This window comes from Lagenorhynchus albirostris, chromosome 1 (assembly GCF_949774975.1).
Source record: "Lagenorhynchus albirostris chromosome 1, mLagAlb1.1, whole genome shotgun sequence".
Taxonomy (NCBI): Eukaryota; Metazoa; Chordata; class Mammalia; order Artiodactyla; family Delphinidae; genus Lagenorhynchus; species Lagenorhynchus albirostris.
This window is the reverse complement of record NC_083095.1, coordinates 117,499,869-117,517,096: the sequence shown is the minus strand read 5'-3', so window position 1 is coordinate 117,517,096 and position 17,228 is coordinate 117,499,869. Positions and strand designations below refer to the sequence as shown.

Genomic DNA, 17,228 nt, shown 5'->3' with positions numbered 1-17,228 from the left:
GCACTCTAGAGCCTGTGCTCCGCAACAAGAGAAGCCACTGCAATGAGAAGCCCACGCATCGCAATAAAGAGTAGCCCCCGCTTGCCGCAACTAGAGAAAGCCTGCGTGCAGCAGCAAAGACCCAACACAGCCAAAAATAAATAAAAATAAAATAAATTTATCAAAAAAAAAGAAAGTACACCTTAAGTAAATTGGCCTGAGGCGGAGTCTGTCCTGATTTTTCTTTTAATATGTTATTCTTTAGCACTATCCTGAAGAACGACATGTGGTTGACCGCCATGGACGGGACACAAGTGGACCAAGGAAAGAATGGCATGGTCCACCTTCTCAAGGGCCTAGCTATCATGATGCAAGGCGAATGGGTGATGGCCGGACAGGAGCAGGCATGATAACGCAGCATACAAGGTAAGTAATTAATCAGTTAAGACTTTTCTGCCAGCATGCAACCAAACCTTTTTCCTTTTCCTTAAAGGTCATTATAGTTTCTGAGAGATTGAATTGTAACTAGTAACAACCCTAGGTCTGCCCAGATATTTCCTCATATTAACCCAAAAATCTCCAGGGCAGCTGATGTTAATTTGTGAGTTAACATTCCTCATTGTAAGTTAATTGATTGACATTCTGGCATATCAGTCTCGATACAGGTAGGTATTTATGTCAGAATCCAGTAGATAATGAAGCTTTTTAATTTCATGTTGGAACCATCTTCTTGTTCACTATCATTCTGAAAATTCCTAGAAAGGAAGAAGAAACTGAAAGTATGTTCTGCTTCCTCCCTTTTCAAATAGGTCTAGCAAAATTTTTGGACATTTATCCCAAAGCCTGTTCAAATGCTAGGAGACGAGCTTTCTTTTCTCTTCATACCAACATCCATTGTGGCCCTTCAGCTGGCCAAGTGTTTGGCCTCTCTCTCTCCCATGCCCTTTTTTCTTTCCCATTCATCTGTCTTAGAAGAGAACAGTGGCTTGGCTCAGTGATCCAAGTTACTACTCTTCTATTGGTTGCTTCTAGCCTCAGACTTAAGTGACTGTTTACTATACTTGTGCCCTGCACAGCCTTGTCACTCATTCTGTCCTTGGTTATTAAAGGTCACCAATACCTTTTTTCTTGAGAAATATAGATTCCTTTATTTTCTTAGTTCTTGGGCTCCTTGGTGGTTAAGCACTGTTGCTTTTCCTTTTTTAAAACATTCCTCTGTTTTCTAATGTACCATAATTTTCTTTTCTACCTTTTTAATTTACTTATTGGCTCCTTCACACGGTTGGATTTTAGATACTGTTTTTTATTTTTAGCTTTATATCATGATCTCCATGTAAATGCTTGGAGGTCTCCAGAAATTCAGGGTCACAAGCAAACTCATTCCTCTGCTGTTTAAAACCTTTATGTTTCAGTTGTTGTCTCCAGCTTCTTTTGATTTGCCACTGCCAGACTGGGCCTCACCTTTATCTTTCTCCACTCCTAGCATAAATTTCTAAGTATGGTTCAGTTAAAAAAATATATTTGTGGTAGCTTTGTCTTCTTGCTCATTTCAGCTCCCATCAGATCTTCCCAAATGAGTGTTTTCTCTCCTCCATTTTTCATGTTATTTCTAAATTTAACCGTTGGGACTGTTTTCTTACACTGTTTACTTGCTCCAAAACTTACAAACAGCTTCTTTAGGTTACAGGATCTAATCCAGATTCCTCAGCCTGGCATCCACACCTTTCTGTAATTTGGTTTTATCCTACTTAAACCATTTCACCATGGGTTTTTCCCTCCCAAATTTGTTGTAGGATTTTGGGGTGGGTCTTTATTCCTGTATTATCCGTTCGTACCTACTGTGTTGCATTATACATATAAAAGAAATCCCAAAAATATTTCTTGAATGATGTCCTTTAGTTCAGAGGTTCAAGTTCCTAGTTGATGCTGCAGATCTGGGGGCCACACTTTGAGAAACACTGCTCCAGTCCATTCATTCACAGACCATTAAATGGCTTATTAAGAGGCAGAGGCTTTGACGTGAGGTTGCCTGAGTTGAAATCCTCACACCACCATTTATTATCAGATCACCATTGTGATCCTGGGCAAGTTACTTAGCTTCTAGATCTGTCTTTCTTCATCAGGAAAGTGGGGTTAGTAATGGTACATACCTCACAGGACTGTTAAAATAGTAAATTATTTAATATGTGTAAAGTACAAAGAACAGTGTCTGTTAAATGATAATCACTTTTTAGGTATTAGCTGTAATTATTTGTTCTTTTGTTCTCTGACATTTTTTTCTTTTAAACCTTTTTCAGTAATGCATCCCCAATTAATAGAATTGTACAAATCAGTGGCAATTCCATGCCAAGAGGAAGTGGCTCTGGATTTAAGCCATTTAAGGGTGGACCTCCACGACGATTCTGAAAATTAGCTCTCTGCCACGGTTTCAAGATAATTTATTGAAATCTCCTGTAAACTTTACTTGACTACTTATGAAGAGGACCTCTGACTTGCTTGAGATTTCTGTCAGACTTTTTCTTTTTTCTCTTTTTTTAAAATTTAACATGATTGCTTTTCTCAATTTTGGAGAAGATGTTTAAATAGTTCTGTTGTAACTTTTAATAGTTTTGTGTATCATTCAACTTTTTTTCTTGCAGCACCAAGACACATTTGAAAAGATAGGAATCAAAACCATTTTAATGCTGTGTGAATATAAAGCGTAGTTTGCAGGTGTGTGGTCGTAGTTTAATTTCCGGCATTAGCTCTGTGGTGTCAGGCTCTAGAGTTACTTCTTGTCACCAAGCATTTTCAGCCTCCATTTTGAAGGCTGTTTAAGCTTAAAAAGTCTGCTGTTTAATTTTTAGAGAATAAGATTGTTCCTTGCATTTCTGAGTATTATGTAACCTATTTTTGCAGAAGGTACTGTTACATTAAGTGCATCTGTGTATCCTGGTTTTAAAAAATGTACTCTTTTTTGAAATAAACCTTCATATTCTGTATAGTTGCTAAAGTGTTGAGAACCTTTTTAATTGTAAAATGAGAACCGATTTTCAGTTTAGTGTAGCAGCACACTTGTTCAGGTTTGCATGGTATGAAACCAAATAGATTACTGAAACCTTGGCCATGAGGTTTGTATCACTGAGGTTCTTAGACTGAGTTGTGCAGGTAAGTGCACTTTTAGGTAATCTGCACTGTTTGATGGATAAATTCCATCTCTGGGAATTGTGTGGGTATTAATGTTTCCATATTCCCAACTATGTTGAGAAGTGGAAAAAAAAACAAACCCAGGTTCTAGATTGGTGAATCAGTTGGGTTTTGTAAATACTTGTATGTGGGAAGGCATTGTTGTCTCTTTGTGAAAATAAAAATCCACACCTGGAAGTGTATGTGTCTTTGTTTCCAGCTTTTTAGGTGTTAGTCCTCCAGCCCTTTTCCTTACTCCAAGTAATTGACTAGGTTTAGAGCTTTAACGACAGACTTTTGGTTTTTGTTCCTAGGAAATAAGTCTAACTTTGACTCTTCATCTCAGTAGCTGGGCAGCACACTTTGTTGAAGTGTTGGAACCTTAAGCACTAACCTTACTGGTTGTTTTCTTTAAGGCATCTTTTCCAGGAAAGTCCTTCAAGGTAAATTCAGAATAGCGCCTCTTAAAGCCTCGCATATTCCTTCATATAAATCAGTGATGAGTAATTCAGATGGTCTAGATTCTTGGAAAACTCAGCAGTCTGTATGCTCGTACAGAGTAAAAGATGGGTGCCAAGGGATTGCTCTGAGGCCACCTTTTGATTTGAGAAGGAGTCTTTATAGAAGTTCTTGTAAGTGTCCCTGAGTGGTTATGGCTGTGCCCATGAGGTGGCTCAGACTTCTGAGTGCTGTGGGCAGCCAGGGTACCCTTGTCTTTGACTTTGGGGGAACTGGCACTTTTTGTATTGTTCTGGATTTCATACCCTTTTCTTCCCTTCCTGACTCTACAGTTGTGGGAGCAGGTGATTGTGTGTGTGTGTGTGTGTGTGTGTGTGTGTGTGTGTGTGTGTGTCTCTCTAGGGGTCTACTTCTTCATTTCCTGATCCCCTCTGCGCTTTGTAGAACAGCACAATGGAAGCCTCAGTATGTATTGGAGTGAACTAACTTCTGCTCTGCCTCTTTGTGACTTTGGGTCTCTGTGTCACTTCTGATCTTTTTTCCTCATTTGTAGAGTGGAGCTGTGCTTACCACAAGGGATTACACAGTTGCTAACATTCGTAAGCACTTTACGTGCTGGGCAGTGTACTAAGCATCTTAAGTGCGTTGCTTGCCTAATACTCAAAAGAATCCTACTAACTGTAAGTAACAATTATTGTCCTACCCATTTTTCAGATGGGGATCTGAGAAGTAATCTCTTAAAGTATTAGATCTTTGTTTTGTTATAATCTCTTCTACACCTACACCGAATGGTACAACAGTCTACAGACTGGTAGGTAGTTATTTTTTCCTCAGTTTGCCATAGTATAGCATTTTCAAGTTGAAAAAAACCAACAAAACCACCTTCTGAAATTTTGGCATTGAGTTTGGGAGTAGCCCTTAGGGTTTAGGGGCACCTGTTAGAGATCTGGTTGGCTAAGGATCAGTAGTGAAAACCAATTTTAGAGATTTTGTAAAGGAAGATGGGTTCCTCAAAACCAAGGAAAAGGAGAAAATTTTGTTACTCTGCATATACTTGTTGAGCAATCCAAAAATGTTTCAGCAATCCAATAATATAGAAGGTTTCAGTGATTTAGGAGTAACAGCTTACAGTGGTTCAAGAAAAAGCCCGTCTTAGCAAGCTTGGGCAGGACACTGAAGTCAGAAACTACACATGCCTAAAATAATTGTAAAAGAAAAAAAAAAATCTTCAGAGTTGCATAGAAAAATTTAGAAACCCTTCTGCCTATGTTTGTATCCCTTGCTAGATTGTCACTTAACTCAGTTCCTCCATACTTCAGCCTGTTCCAACAGTTAAACATTTACTGAATCCTTAACTGTAAAAATGTCAAATTACTTTTGCATTTTTTCCAACTTCGTCTAATCCAGCTCCTTACCTAAAGATGAATCTTTTCCAGTACCTCCAGTGCTTAATTAGCTTTCCTCTCAGTGCCTCTGATCTAACATGTTCACTTCCCCCCCACACACAAACTAGCTAATCCTCACAAACATTTAGTCACTATCTTCAAAGTCCGTAAGGCTGCCATACATAAAATTCTCTTTCCTACATCACTTAAGCTGCATCAGTCAACAAATACTGCCTATTTTTACCTGCAACGAATTGTTTTCTGAAATCCTTAAGTGTTTCCTGCAAAATAAGCTATCTTTCCTTTCTCTGTTATACATAGCCCTTCTAACCAGGCTTAACGGTTAGGTTCCAAACAATTAATTTTCACCTATGTATTCTGTGCTAATTGCCTTTGTCTTATGTCCACACCACCAAACGGCATGTATTTTTCTCTTCTGTTTTAAACCTTCAAATTATCAGCTCATCTCCCTTGGAATAAATCTAAAGTCTTTGGAGTTGCACTACTTCTCTCACCTCATTTCCTGCTACTCTCCTTGCTCACTTTGTTTCCATCACATTGGCCTCTTCTTGCTTCTTGAATACAGCATCCTGTCTCTGGCCTTTTGCATTGATTCCTTGATCTGGAATGCACTTCCCCCACATATCCACATATCTCACTTCAAGTCTTCATGAAAATACCATGTTCTCAGTGATGCCTTCCCTGGTGTTATATTTAAAACTGCCACACTCTTAGCCCACCCTCAGTATTCTCCCTCCCCCTTCCCATCTGACATATATCATTTGTTTCTTCCAACTGGGATGTAAGCTCCAGGAGGGCAGCAGTTTTTGTTGGCTTTTTGTTTCGTTTTCACTGCCATATCGTGAGCACCTGGCACTTAGTAGCTACTCAATATAATTGTTGAATAAATATATGGAGAATTCAGAATTTGCATAGAAGGGGCTTAGGGGCTGCAGTCTGGTAGGAATGGGGGTTGGGGTGGGGGTCTGGGCTTTATCTTGAAATTGCATTGGTGTAACCAACACACTTTTCTAAGAAACCTTGAGAGCATCTGGTGAAAGTTGAGGTAAGGGCTTGAGGACGGCCAAAAGCCTTTCCAAGCTACCCTTCGGAGAAGCCACCAGTAAGAAATGGGACCATTTAGAGACAGTCTGCCCAGACCATCAGATGTAAGCCACAGAGGAGATGCCTGCCTTAGGCATGAATATTAGCCATTAGATCATCTTTGCTCCAGCTCCAGGCTCACCAAATCATATATTTGCTTCCCACTTGGATTTGCCAATGGGGTTAGGAAGCAAGAATATGAAATCTGCTCAATAGTTAAATTTTTATCGGTTTATTAGAGACTGCCTAAGTACATCAAAAGCTCAAGCAATAAGCAGTCATTTGGATAAAGACAGTTTTCCTTCTCTAAAATTTCTAATGACATCCATCAACATATATTAATTCATTAATTTACTCATCATATGCTGCCAGGCATTTGGGAGATGGAGTGAAGCGGAGACAGATCAGATGCCATGACAAGTAAGATATATGGTGCATTCCTTAAGTATAGGATAATAAGACTAAAAATTCTAAAATATTATTCTGTAAGATAAGGAACAATTGAGGTTGAGAATCACTATGGAGATACAGCTCAGAGTAAGAAGGACCAAACGCTCTTTGAAGAGCAGCTGACAATTTTATGGGTAGTAGAGTTTTCCTCATCACTGCTCCAACACATCATTTTAGTTTCAGAAACACCGTCTTTTGCCAGTGGGATGAGATGCTCTGATTAATGTAATTTTCTAGTTAACTGATGATTAATAACTTCATATAGCTGAATCACTTGGGGTAGGGGAAGGGGAACTTCGGCATCAGCTTTAGGAACTTGTGTCCAGGGCTTTTAGAACTGTCTTGGTTGAGGTCTGAAATATTAATATTATGTATTATTTAGATAAGAAGTACTTTGTTTTTATTCTGTTAACTGGAGAGTCACCTTTAAAAAGGATTATAGATAGATACCAAGATTAAGAGACTAGATCCAGAGTTAGAAGTCTTGGAGGCTGGTTCTGATCCTACTAACTGGAGCATATAATCTAACCTTTATGGTCCCCAATTTCTTTATCCACAGATTTATGGCTTTTATGATTCCTGTCTAACTTATAATAAAAATTCAAATATAGGCCACTCTGGTCATTCTAACTAATCACAGGAGCCTAAAGGGGAAAAAAGTCTTGTCACATAATAAGGTAACTAATAACTTCAAGCTTAATGTTTGTCAGGCATGGTAAATATATTATGAGCTTGACCGTCATCACAGAAGTTAGTATTTATTGAGCACTTACCATGTGCTAGGTATTGTACTAGGTAATTTACATGCATTAACTCACTTAATTCCCACAACAGGCTTATGATTTAGGTATACGTACTGCTATTATTCCCATTTTAATTTGTGGAAATGAAGGAACAATTTGCTCAAGATCATAAAGATAGCAAGTGGTGGAACCAAGATTCAAACATAGGCATGTACTTAGAAGAAGATCACTTCAAGTCATTTCATCCAGTGTAGGGGAGATATGACCAGTGATGTATATGTGATATATTTGACACCACAAAGCAAATAATTTCTAAACATCTCCTCCTCTATATGACAAAATTATTTTCCATAATAGGCATTTCCTGTATTTAGTTTTAAATTAGTGATTAAAAAAGAATTTTCAGTTTAAAAGATATTACTACAGTTCAATAAAGTATTTTTTGCATTAATTAAAATTTGTACTTACGAAGCAAAAATATTACACTTTATAATTCTCACTCTATTTAACTACTTAAAAAAATTTTAACATAAAACCTCAAGGTGGGGGGCTTCCCTGGTGTCACAGTGGTTGAGAGTCCGCCTGCCGATGCAGGGGACACGGGTTCGTGCCCTGCTGGGAAGATCCCACGTGCCGCGGAGCGGCTGGGCCTGTGAGCCATGGCCGCTGAGCCTGCGCGTCCGGAGCCTGTGCTTCTCAACAGGAGAGGCCACAACAGTGAGAGAGGCCCTCGTACTGCAAAAAAAAAAAAAAAAAATCTCAAGGTGGAAATGGTGAATGACAAATGAGGTAACTCGAGGTCTAGTTTTCAGTGTATAGGTCTTGCACATATTTTGATAAATTTATATTTAGTATGTTTGATGCTATTCTAAATAGAATTTTAAATTTCAGTTTTCCATCATTTGTTGCTAGTATGTAGAAATAGTTTTTAAATTTTTGAAGTAAAATTTACAAATAATATTATGCATACATTTCAAGTGTACAGTTTAATGAGTTTTGATAAGTGTATACACCCAAGTAACCACTACCATGTTCAAGATGCAGAATACTTTCATCACTAAAGGTTTTCCTCGTGCCCTTTCCTGGTTATTACAATTCACATGTTCAGCCCTAGGCAACAATTTATCTGCTTTCTATCACTAGAGATTCTGTTTCCTAGAGTTTCATATAAACAATCATAAAATAATCTCTACTTTTGTACCTGGCTCCTTTTGTTCAGTGTAACATTTTTGCAATTCATCCATGTTGCTTTGTATATCAGTAGTTCCTTTTTGTTGCTGTATAGTATTGCACTGTATGGGTGTACTACAATTTTTTATGCATTCACCTATTGATTAAAATTTGAGTTGACAGTTTTTGGCTATTATGAATAAAACTGGTATGAATATTTGTGTACAATTCTGTGCACATGTTTTCATTTCTCTTGAGTAAATATGTAGGAGTGGAATTGCTGGGAATATGTGTGTGGGTATATATATATGTATATATATATAGTATTTATTATTTTTATTATGTAAGGCATACCTCATTTTATCATGCTTCACAGATACTGCTTTTTTACGAATTGAAGGTTTGTGGCAACCCTGCATTGAGCAAGGCTATTGGCACCATTTTTCCAAAATATTTGCTCACTTCATGTCTCTGTGTCATATTTTGATAATTCAGTATTTCAAACATTTTCATTATTATTATATTTCTTATGGTGATCTGTGATGAGTGATCCTTGATGTTACTACTACAATTTGCTGAAGAGTCAGATGGTGGTTAGGACTTTTTAACTGTAAAATATTTTTATATTTGTTTTATTATTTATTTTTAAAAAGATCAATAGGGATTTAATCATTAAGGAAAAGTTGATATTTAACATGATACAAGGCTTTGAAAAATATGGACTTTGTTGTTTTAGTACATAAGAGGATAAACAAAGTAACATTTGTTTTTTTAAAATTTATCATTTTATTTTTAACTTTTTATTTTATATTGGAGTATAGTTGATTAACAATGTTGTGGTAGTTTCAGGTGTATCGTGAAGTGATTCAGTTACACATATACATATATCTATTGTTTTTCAAATTCTTTTCCCATTTAGCTTGTAACATAATATTGAGCAGAGTTCCCTGTGTTACAAAGTAGGTTCTTGTTGGTTATCCATTTAAAATATAAGTGTATACATGTCAGTCCCACACTCCCTAACTGTCCCCTTCCCCCCGGTAACCATTAGTTTGTTCTATAAGTCTGTGAGTCTGTTTCTGTTTTGTAAATAAGTTCATTTGTTTCATTTCTTTTTAGATTCCACATATTCGCAGTATCGTATATTTCTCTTCCTCTGACTTAACTTCACTCAATATGACAATCTCTAGGTCCAACCATGATGCTGCAAATGGCATTAATTCATTTTTAATGGCTTAGTAATATTCCTTTGTATATAGGTACCACATCTTCTTTATCCATTCCTCTATTGATGGACACATAGGTTGCTTCCATGTCTTGGCTACTGTAAACATTGCTGCAATGAACATCCGGGTGCATGTATCCTTTTGGACCATGTTTTTCTCTGGATATATGCCCAGGAGTGGAACTGCAGGATCATATGGTAGCTCTTTTTTCAGTTTTTTAAGGAACCTCCATACTCTTCTCCATCGTGGCTGTACCAATTTAAATTCCTACCAACAGTGTAGGAGGGTTCCCTTCTCTCCACATCCTCTCCAGCATTTGTTGCTTGTGGATTTTTTGATGATAGCCATTTTGACTGGTGTGAGGTGATACCTCATTATAGTTTTGATTTGCATTTCTCTAATAATTGGTGATGTTGAGCATCTTTTCATGTGTTTGTGGGCCATCTGTATGTCTTCTTCGGAGGAATGTCTGTTTAGGCCTTCTGCCCATTTTTTGTTTGGGTTGTTTGTTTTGATGATATTAAGCCACATGAGCTGTTTGTAAATTTTGGAGACTAATCCCTTGTCAGTTACATCATTTGTAAATATTTTCTCCCATTCTGTGTGTTGTCTCTTTGTCTTGTTTATGGTTTCCTTTGCTGTGCAAAAAGCTTTTAAGTTTAATTAGGTCCCATTTGTTTATTTTTGTTTTTATTTTCATTACTCTAGGAGGTGAGTCAAAAAAGATCTTGCTGTGATGAAGAATAGTTTTCAATTTTGATGAAGTTCAATTTATCAATTTTTGTTAAAGGTTCATGCATACGTTTTGTCCTATCTTAGAAATCTTTGCCTACCCCAAGATCACATATGCCTTTGTCCTATGTTTTTGTCCAGAACTTGTATAGTTTTAGTTTTTGATTTAGATAAAATCTATTTCAAGTTGATTTATGTATGGCATACATTAAAGGGGTGAGGTACATTTTTTTTCTGTATGGATATCTAGTTTTTCCAGTATAATTTGCTGAAAACACTATCTTTTCCCCATTTATTATCTTAGCACCCTTGTTTAAAAAAAATCAACTTACCCTATATATGTAAGTCTATTCTGCTCCATTGATCTGTATGTCTATATTTTCACTAATACCATAGTCTTTATTTCACCCCTTTGCATTTCCATGTAAGTTTTTAAATCAGCCTACCAATATCTACCAAAAAATGCTGCTGGAATTTTGAATGATTTATGTTGAATATATAGATAAATTTGGGGAGAACTGACATTAACAAACAATATCAAATCTTCCAAACTATAATTCGAGTATCTCTTCATTTAGTAGGCCTTCTTTAAAACCTCTCAGCAATGTGTTTTAATTTTCAGTGTATAAGTCTTAAACAATTTTTGTTAAATTTATCCCTAAGTATTTAATATTTTTGATGCTATTGTAAATGGTATTTAAAATGTTTAATTTTTGATTGTTCACTGCTGCTACATAGAAACATAATTGATTTTTGTATGGAGCCCTTATATCTTGTGACATTGCTAAATATACTTATTAATTCTACTAGCTTTTTTGGAGATGCCGCAAGGTTTTTGATGTACACTATCATGTCTTCTGGAAACAAAGGCAGCATTATATCTTCCTTACCAACCTAAATGCCTCCCCTCCCCCATTGCCTTATTGCATTGGCTAATATCTCCAACCGAATGTTGAATAGGAGTTGTGAGGGCAGACATTCTTGCATAGTACCCAATTTTAGGGGAAAAGCATTCAGTCTTTCACCATGAAGTGTGATGTCAGCTGTGAGTTTTTCATTTATACCCTTTATGAGGCTGAGGAAGTTCCCTGATCTTCCTAATATGCTAAGAGTTTTTATTGCAAATGGGTGTTGAATTTTGTCAGATGCTTTTTCTGTATATAGATTTTCCCCTTCATTCTGCTAATATGCTGAATTACATTGACTGATATTAAAATGTTAAATCAACTTTGCATACCAGGGAAAATTCATACTTGGTTATGGAGTTTGTGTGTGTGTGTGTGTGTGTGTGTGTGTGGCTGGATTTCATTTACTGCAGTTTTGTTAAGGATTTTTGTTTGTTTCAAAACTGCTTTGTTGAAAGATAATTCATATACCACACAGTTCACCCAGTTATTTGGTTTGGATTGACATGTACATACTACTATATTTAAAATGAATAACCAACAAGGACCTACTATTTTAAAAAAAAGGAGAGGGGACAAGAGAATGATATAGATGATATGAGATTGGCCATGTGTTGATAATTCTTGAAGCTAATTGATGGATTCATGGGGCTTTATTACACTATTTCTTCTACTTTTATGTATGTTTGAAATTTTCTATAATAAAAAAGTTTTTTAAAATAATAAAATCTAAAAAGTGTACAACTCAATGACTTTAATACATTTACAGATATGTACAGTGATCACTACAGTTTTCACCTCAGAAAGAAACCCTGGGGCTTCCCTGGTGGCGCAATGGTTAAGAATCCACCTGCCAATGCAGGGGACACGGGTTCGAGCCCTGGACTGAGAAGATCCCACATGCTATGGAGCAACTAAGCCCTTGTGCAACAACTACTGAGCCTGCGTTCTAGAGCCCGCAAGCCACAACTACTGAGCCCACGTGCCACAACTACTGAAGCCCGTGCGCCTAGAGCCTATGCTCTGCAACAAGAGAAGCCACTGCAATGAGAAGCATGCACACCGCAACAAAGAGTAGCCCCCGCTCACCACAACCAGAGAAAGCCTGCATGCAGCAACGAAAACCCAACGCAGCCAAAAATAAATAAATTTATATTAAAAAGAAAAGAAACTCTGTACTTTTTTTTTTTAAATTATTTTTATTTTTGGCCATGTCATGTCTTCGTTGCTGCACACAGGATTTCTTTACTTGCGGTGAGCAGGCTTCTTGTTGCAGTCATTTCTCTTGTTGCAGAGAACAAGAGAAACGGGCTCTAGGTGCACAGACTTCAGTAGTTGTGGCATGCAGGCTCAGTAGTTGTGGCTCGCCGACTTTAGAGAGCAGGCTCAGTAGTTGTGGCCCACAGGCTTAGTTGCTCTGCAGCATGTGAGATCTTCCCGGACCAGGGCTCAAACCCGTGTCCCCTGCATTGGCAGGCAGATTCTTAACCACTGCGCCACCAGGGAAGTCCCTGTACTCTTTTTAAATTGTCACCTCACTCACTCACTTCCCTCCCCTGACTCTAATCCTAAGCACCCACTAATTTACCTTCTGTCTATAGTTTTGGCAATTCTGGACATTTTATGTAAATGAAATCATATATTATCTTTTGTGACTAGCTTTTTTCACTTAGCATAATGTTTTTAAGGTTCATCCCTGTTGTGGCGTGTATCAATACTTCATTCATTTTTATGCCTGAAAAATGTTACCTGTATGGTTATTTCACACATTGTTCATTCATTCAGAGTTGGCTGATGGACATTTGTTTTCTCTCTTTTTCTTTAACTTTTTATTTGGTATTGGAGTATAGTTGATTAACAATGTTGTGATAGTTTCAGGTGTACAGCAATGTGATTCACTTATACATGTATCTGATGCACATTTGGTTTGTTTTCATCTTTTAGCTATTGTGAATAATGCTATTATGAACATTCCTGAACATGTTTTATGTGGGCATATGTTTCCATTTCTCTTGGGTATACACCTAGTAGTGGAATTGTTGGGCCATATGGTAGCTCTATGTTGAGGAACTGTCGTGCTGTTTTCCAAATTGGCTGCACAATTTTGTATTCCCATGAACAGTATATGCAAGTTCTGAGTTTTCCTTTTTCTTACAATATTTACTCCCTTTTTATTCTAGCCAATCTAGTGGGTGTGAAATGGTATCTCTTGTGGTTTTGGTTTGTATTCCTCTGACGAGTTATAAAGCCGAGCGTCTTTTCCAGTGCTTATAGGCTATTTGTACATCTTCTTTGGAGAAATGTCTCTTCAGACCTTTTGTTCATTTTTTATTGTTATTTGCCTTTTTTTAATGAGTTGTAAGAATTCTTTATATATTCTAGGTAGAAGTCCTTTATCACATACATGATTTGTAAATATTTCCTCCCATGCTGTGGTGGTTGTTTCAGTTTATTAGGGTATCCTTTGAAAAACAAAAGTGTTAAATTTTGATGAAGTACAATCTACATTTTCTTGATGCTTGTGCTTTTGGTGTCATTTCTATGGATTCATTGCCAAACCAGAAGTCATGAAGACCTACCAGTATGTTTTCTCCTAAGAGTTTTACAGTTTTAGCTCTTACATTTAGGTGTATGATCAATTTGGGGTTAATTTTTTTTTTTTTTTTTTTTTTTTTTTTTTTTTTTTTTTACGGTACGTGGGCCTGTCACTGTTGTGGCCTTTCCCATTGCGAAGCACAGGCTCCGGATGCACAGGCTCAGCGGCCATGGCTCACGGGCCCAGCCGCTCCGCGGCACGTGGGATCTTCCCGGACCGGGGCACGAACCCGTGTTCCCTGCATCGGCAGGCGGACTCCCAACCACTGCGCCACCAGGGAAGCCCTGGGGTTACTTTTTTTATATGGTATGAGGTAAGGGTCAAATTTCATTTTTTTGCATGTGTATCATCAGTTGTTTCAGCACCATTTTTCAAAAAGATAATCCTTTCCCCGTTGAATAGTCTTGGCACCTTGTCAAATTCAGCTGACCACAGACATATGGTTCTATTTCTGAACTCTGAATTCTATTTCATTGATCAATATGTCTATCCTTATGACAGTAACATATTTGTTTTTGTTGCTTTGTAGCAAGGTTTGAAATCAGAAAGTTTGAGTCTTCATTCTTTGTTCATTTGTTGTTGTTATTGTTGCTGTTAAAGATTTTTGTATTGTTTCCATGAGAAATATTAGCCTGTAGTTCTCTTTTTTATAATGCTTATGAAGGTATTACTGGCCTCATAAATGTAATAGAGAAATGTTCCCTCCTTTGCCTTTTTCTGAAGGAGTTTGTGTAAGATTGGTGTTATTTTGTTCTTAAATGTTTGATAGAATTTACCAGTGATGACATTTGGGCATGGACTTTTCTTTTGAGGATGTATTAAACGTATAGACTCAATTTTCTAAAAGACATAAGGCTACTAAGATTTTTCTATTTCATCTTGAAACTGATTTTGGTAACTTGTGTCTTTCAAGGAATTTATCCATTTTATGTAAGTGATCACACTTATTGGCAGAAAATTATTAATACATTCCCTATTGTCCTTTTAATGGCTGTAGGATTTCTAGTGATGTCTCCTCTTTCATTCTTGGCATTTGTGTCTTTTCTCTTTTTCTCTAGGTCAGCCTGGCTAAAGTAATTTACAATTTTTTCTACCCTCAAAGAACCAGCTTTTTGTTTCATTATTTTCTTTATCATTTGTCTATTTTCTATCCATTTTTTCCTTCTCTTATCATTCATTATTTCTGTCTGCTTACTTGGGTTCGATTTGCTCTTTCTCTCCTCTTAAGGTAGAAGCTTAGATCATTTTTTATAGCCCGTTTTCTAATTGTTTATAACATTTAAAGATTCTTTTGATGGTGGGATACAATGATACTTGGATAGATGAAAGGCAGAACTCTGTTACTTACAGCGCTGAACAAGAAAAAGCTACCATGCAGTACCACGAGAGATTGCACCCAGGGACAGGGTAACAACAAATTAGAGCTGTAGGGGGCATCCTATGTATGGTAAATGAGGTGTGGTCAGTTAGGTTTCATGACTCTTCTGTGGATTGGCTAATTTGAATGATTTAACTAGGGGCATAGGGACTGTCTTACTTGTCTGGTACCTTGTCCCACGGCAGTTAGGTTGGGTGCATAGTGGCCTGGAGTGTGAGAGCCCAGTAAGGGAAGTGGTTGGGTGTGGATTTAGCCACTCAAGCAGGGAAACTGACTTGCCACTAGCCAGGGGCTTAAAATTGATCAAGATAGTGTTTTTAACTTCTCGATATATATTTTAAAGAAATGAAGTCTGAATCTTGAGGAGATATCTGCACTCCTATGTTTATTGTAGCCTGGAAACAACCTAAATGTTCACTGATGGGTGAATGGATAAAGATGTGTGTGTGTGTGTGTGTGTGTGTGTATACACATATATACAATAAAATATTATTCAGCCTTATAAAAGGATATCTTGCCATTTGGTACAACATGGATGAGCCTGAAAGACATTATGCTAAGCGAAATAAGTCAGACACTTAAAGACAAATACTGCATGATCTTACTTATATATGGAATCTAAAATAGTCAATTTCATAGAAGCAGAGAATATGACGGTTGCCAGGGACAGAAGGAAAGGGAAAATAGGGAAATGTTGGTCAAAGGGGACAAAGTTTCAGTTATACACGATGAATGAGTTCTGAAGGTCTCATGTACAGCATGGTGACTGTAGATTACAATACTGTATTGTGTACTTGAAATTTCCTGAGAGAGATGTTAAGTGTTTTCACTACAAAGGAAGGAAAAGAAAAGAAAAATGGTAGCTATGTGAGGTGACGGATATGTTAATTAGTTGGTTGTGGTGATCATTTCACAATGTCACAACATCAAGCTGTACACCTTAAGTATGTACAGTTCCTATCTGTCAATTATACCTCAATAAAAAATATCTTAAGATAGCATTTTAAAAATATTACAGTTGGGGGCTTCCCTGGTGGCACAGTGGTTGAGAGTCCGCCTGCCGATGCAGAGGACGCGGGTTCGTGCCCCAGTCCGGGAAGATCCCACATGCCGCGGAGCCGCTGGGCCCGTGAGCCATGGCCGCTGAGCCTGCGCGTCTGGAGCCTGTGCTCCACAACGGGAGAGGCCACAACAGTGAGAGGCCCGCGTACCGCAAAAAATAAAAAAAAAAAATATTACAGTTGACCCCTAATGTCTTATCATCAGTTTCGAGTTCAGTTATTTGGGGCATTTGAGTGGCCTGAATAGTAGAGGAGAATTTTAGAGAGTAGAGCATAAGTTGCCCTGAATGGCACAGAAAATATTTTATTATGAGAGTGAAAAGGAAGAAGACAGAAGTACAAGGAGTCCTAATGGGCTGGCCATAACTAAGTTCCCCATTTACATGGCATTAGCCGTGAAAACAGATCTGAAATTTCTGAGGTCTCTAACAATGTCTTGGAGTTGTCAGGTATGTTAAAAGTCTAAGTTATATTTTTCATGACAATATCTTAGTGTATTTTGGTCATGGTGGTAGGTTCTGCAGTTATATTGTTGGAGAGAATGAACTGAGAGTTCAATAAGGTATATATAAATGTCAGTAGTATTTGTAACCAAGGGGCAAGGGTAGCGTGGTAGCCATGGTCAGACATGCAAGGTGAGAAGTGGCAAGCCAGAGGGGGGAGTAGGAGAATGCAGTGGGGAGTGGGCTCATATGAGGTAGTTGCCTCCTGGGGAAAGCAATCATTTTCATTAATTTTTAGAATGACACAGATCGTAGTGCTATTTGGGAAACAGGGTTTCCCATTAGACATGGGAGTATAAAGGTATATATTTTGGCAGAGAGCAAGGAGAATACTAGGATCATGGGCCACATAAAACAGCAAGCATAATAGGA

At 37.6% G+C, this 17,228-nt stretch overlaps 2 protein-coding genes across 8 annotated transcripts in view; one reads left to right on the top strand and one right to left on the bottom strand.

Annotated features, from left to right (window-relative positions):
- SLTM (SAFB like transcription modulator) overlaps positions 1-3,342 on the top strand; it is a 44,502-nt gene extending 41,160 nt beyond the window's left edge. For all 3 annotated transcript variants that reach the window (XM_060150867.1, XM_060150859.1, XM_060150877.1), the window contains exons 20-21: positions 245-405; positions 2,277-3,342. In XM_060150867.1, the coding sequence (XP_060006850.1) occupies positions 245-405; positions 2,277-2,385 (270 nt within the window). In that variant the 3' untranslated portion in view covers positions 2,386-3,342. The remainder of the gene's footprint in view (positions 1-244; positions 406-2,276) is intronic.
- Positions 1-17,228, bottom strand: part of MINDY2 (MINDY lysine 48 deubiquitinase 2) — a 116,020-nt gene that overhangs the window by 10,132 nt on the left and 88,660 nt on the right. For 4 of the 5 annotated variants that reach the window (XM_060150913.1, XM_060150928.1, XM_060150939.1 and 1 more), the window contains one exon: positions 7,822-8,020. The exons of the other annotated variant lie outside the window; for it this stretch is intronic. The gene's annotated coding sequence lies outside the window, so the exon portion shown is untranslated. The remainder of the gene's footprint in view (positions 1-7,821; positions 8,021-17,228) is intronic. 5 annotated transcript variants of the gene reach the window in all.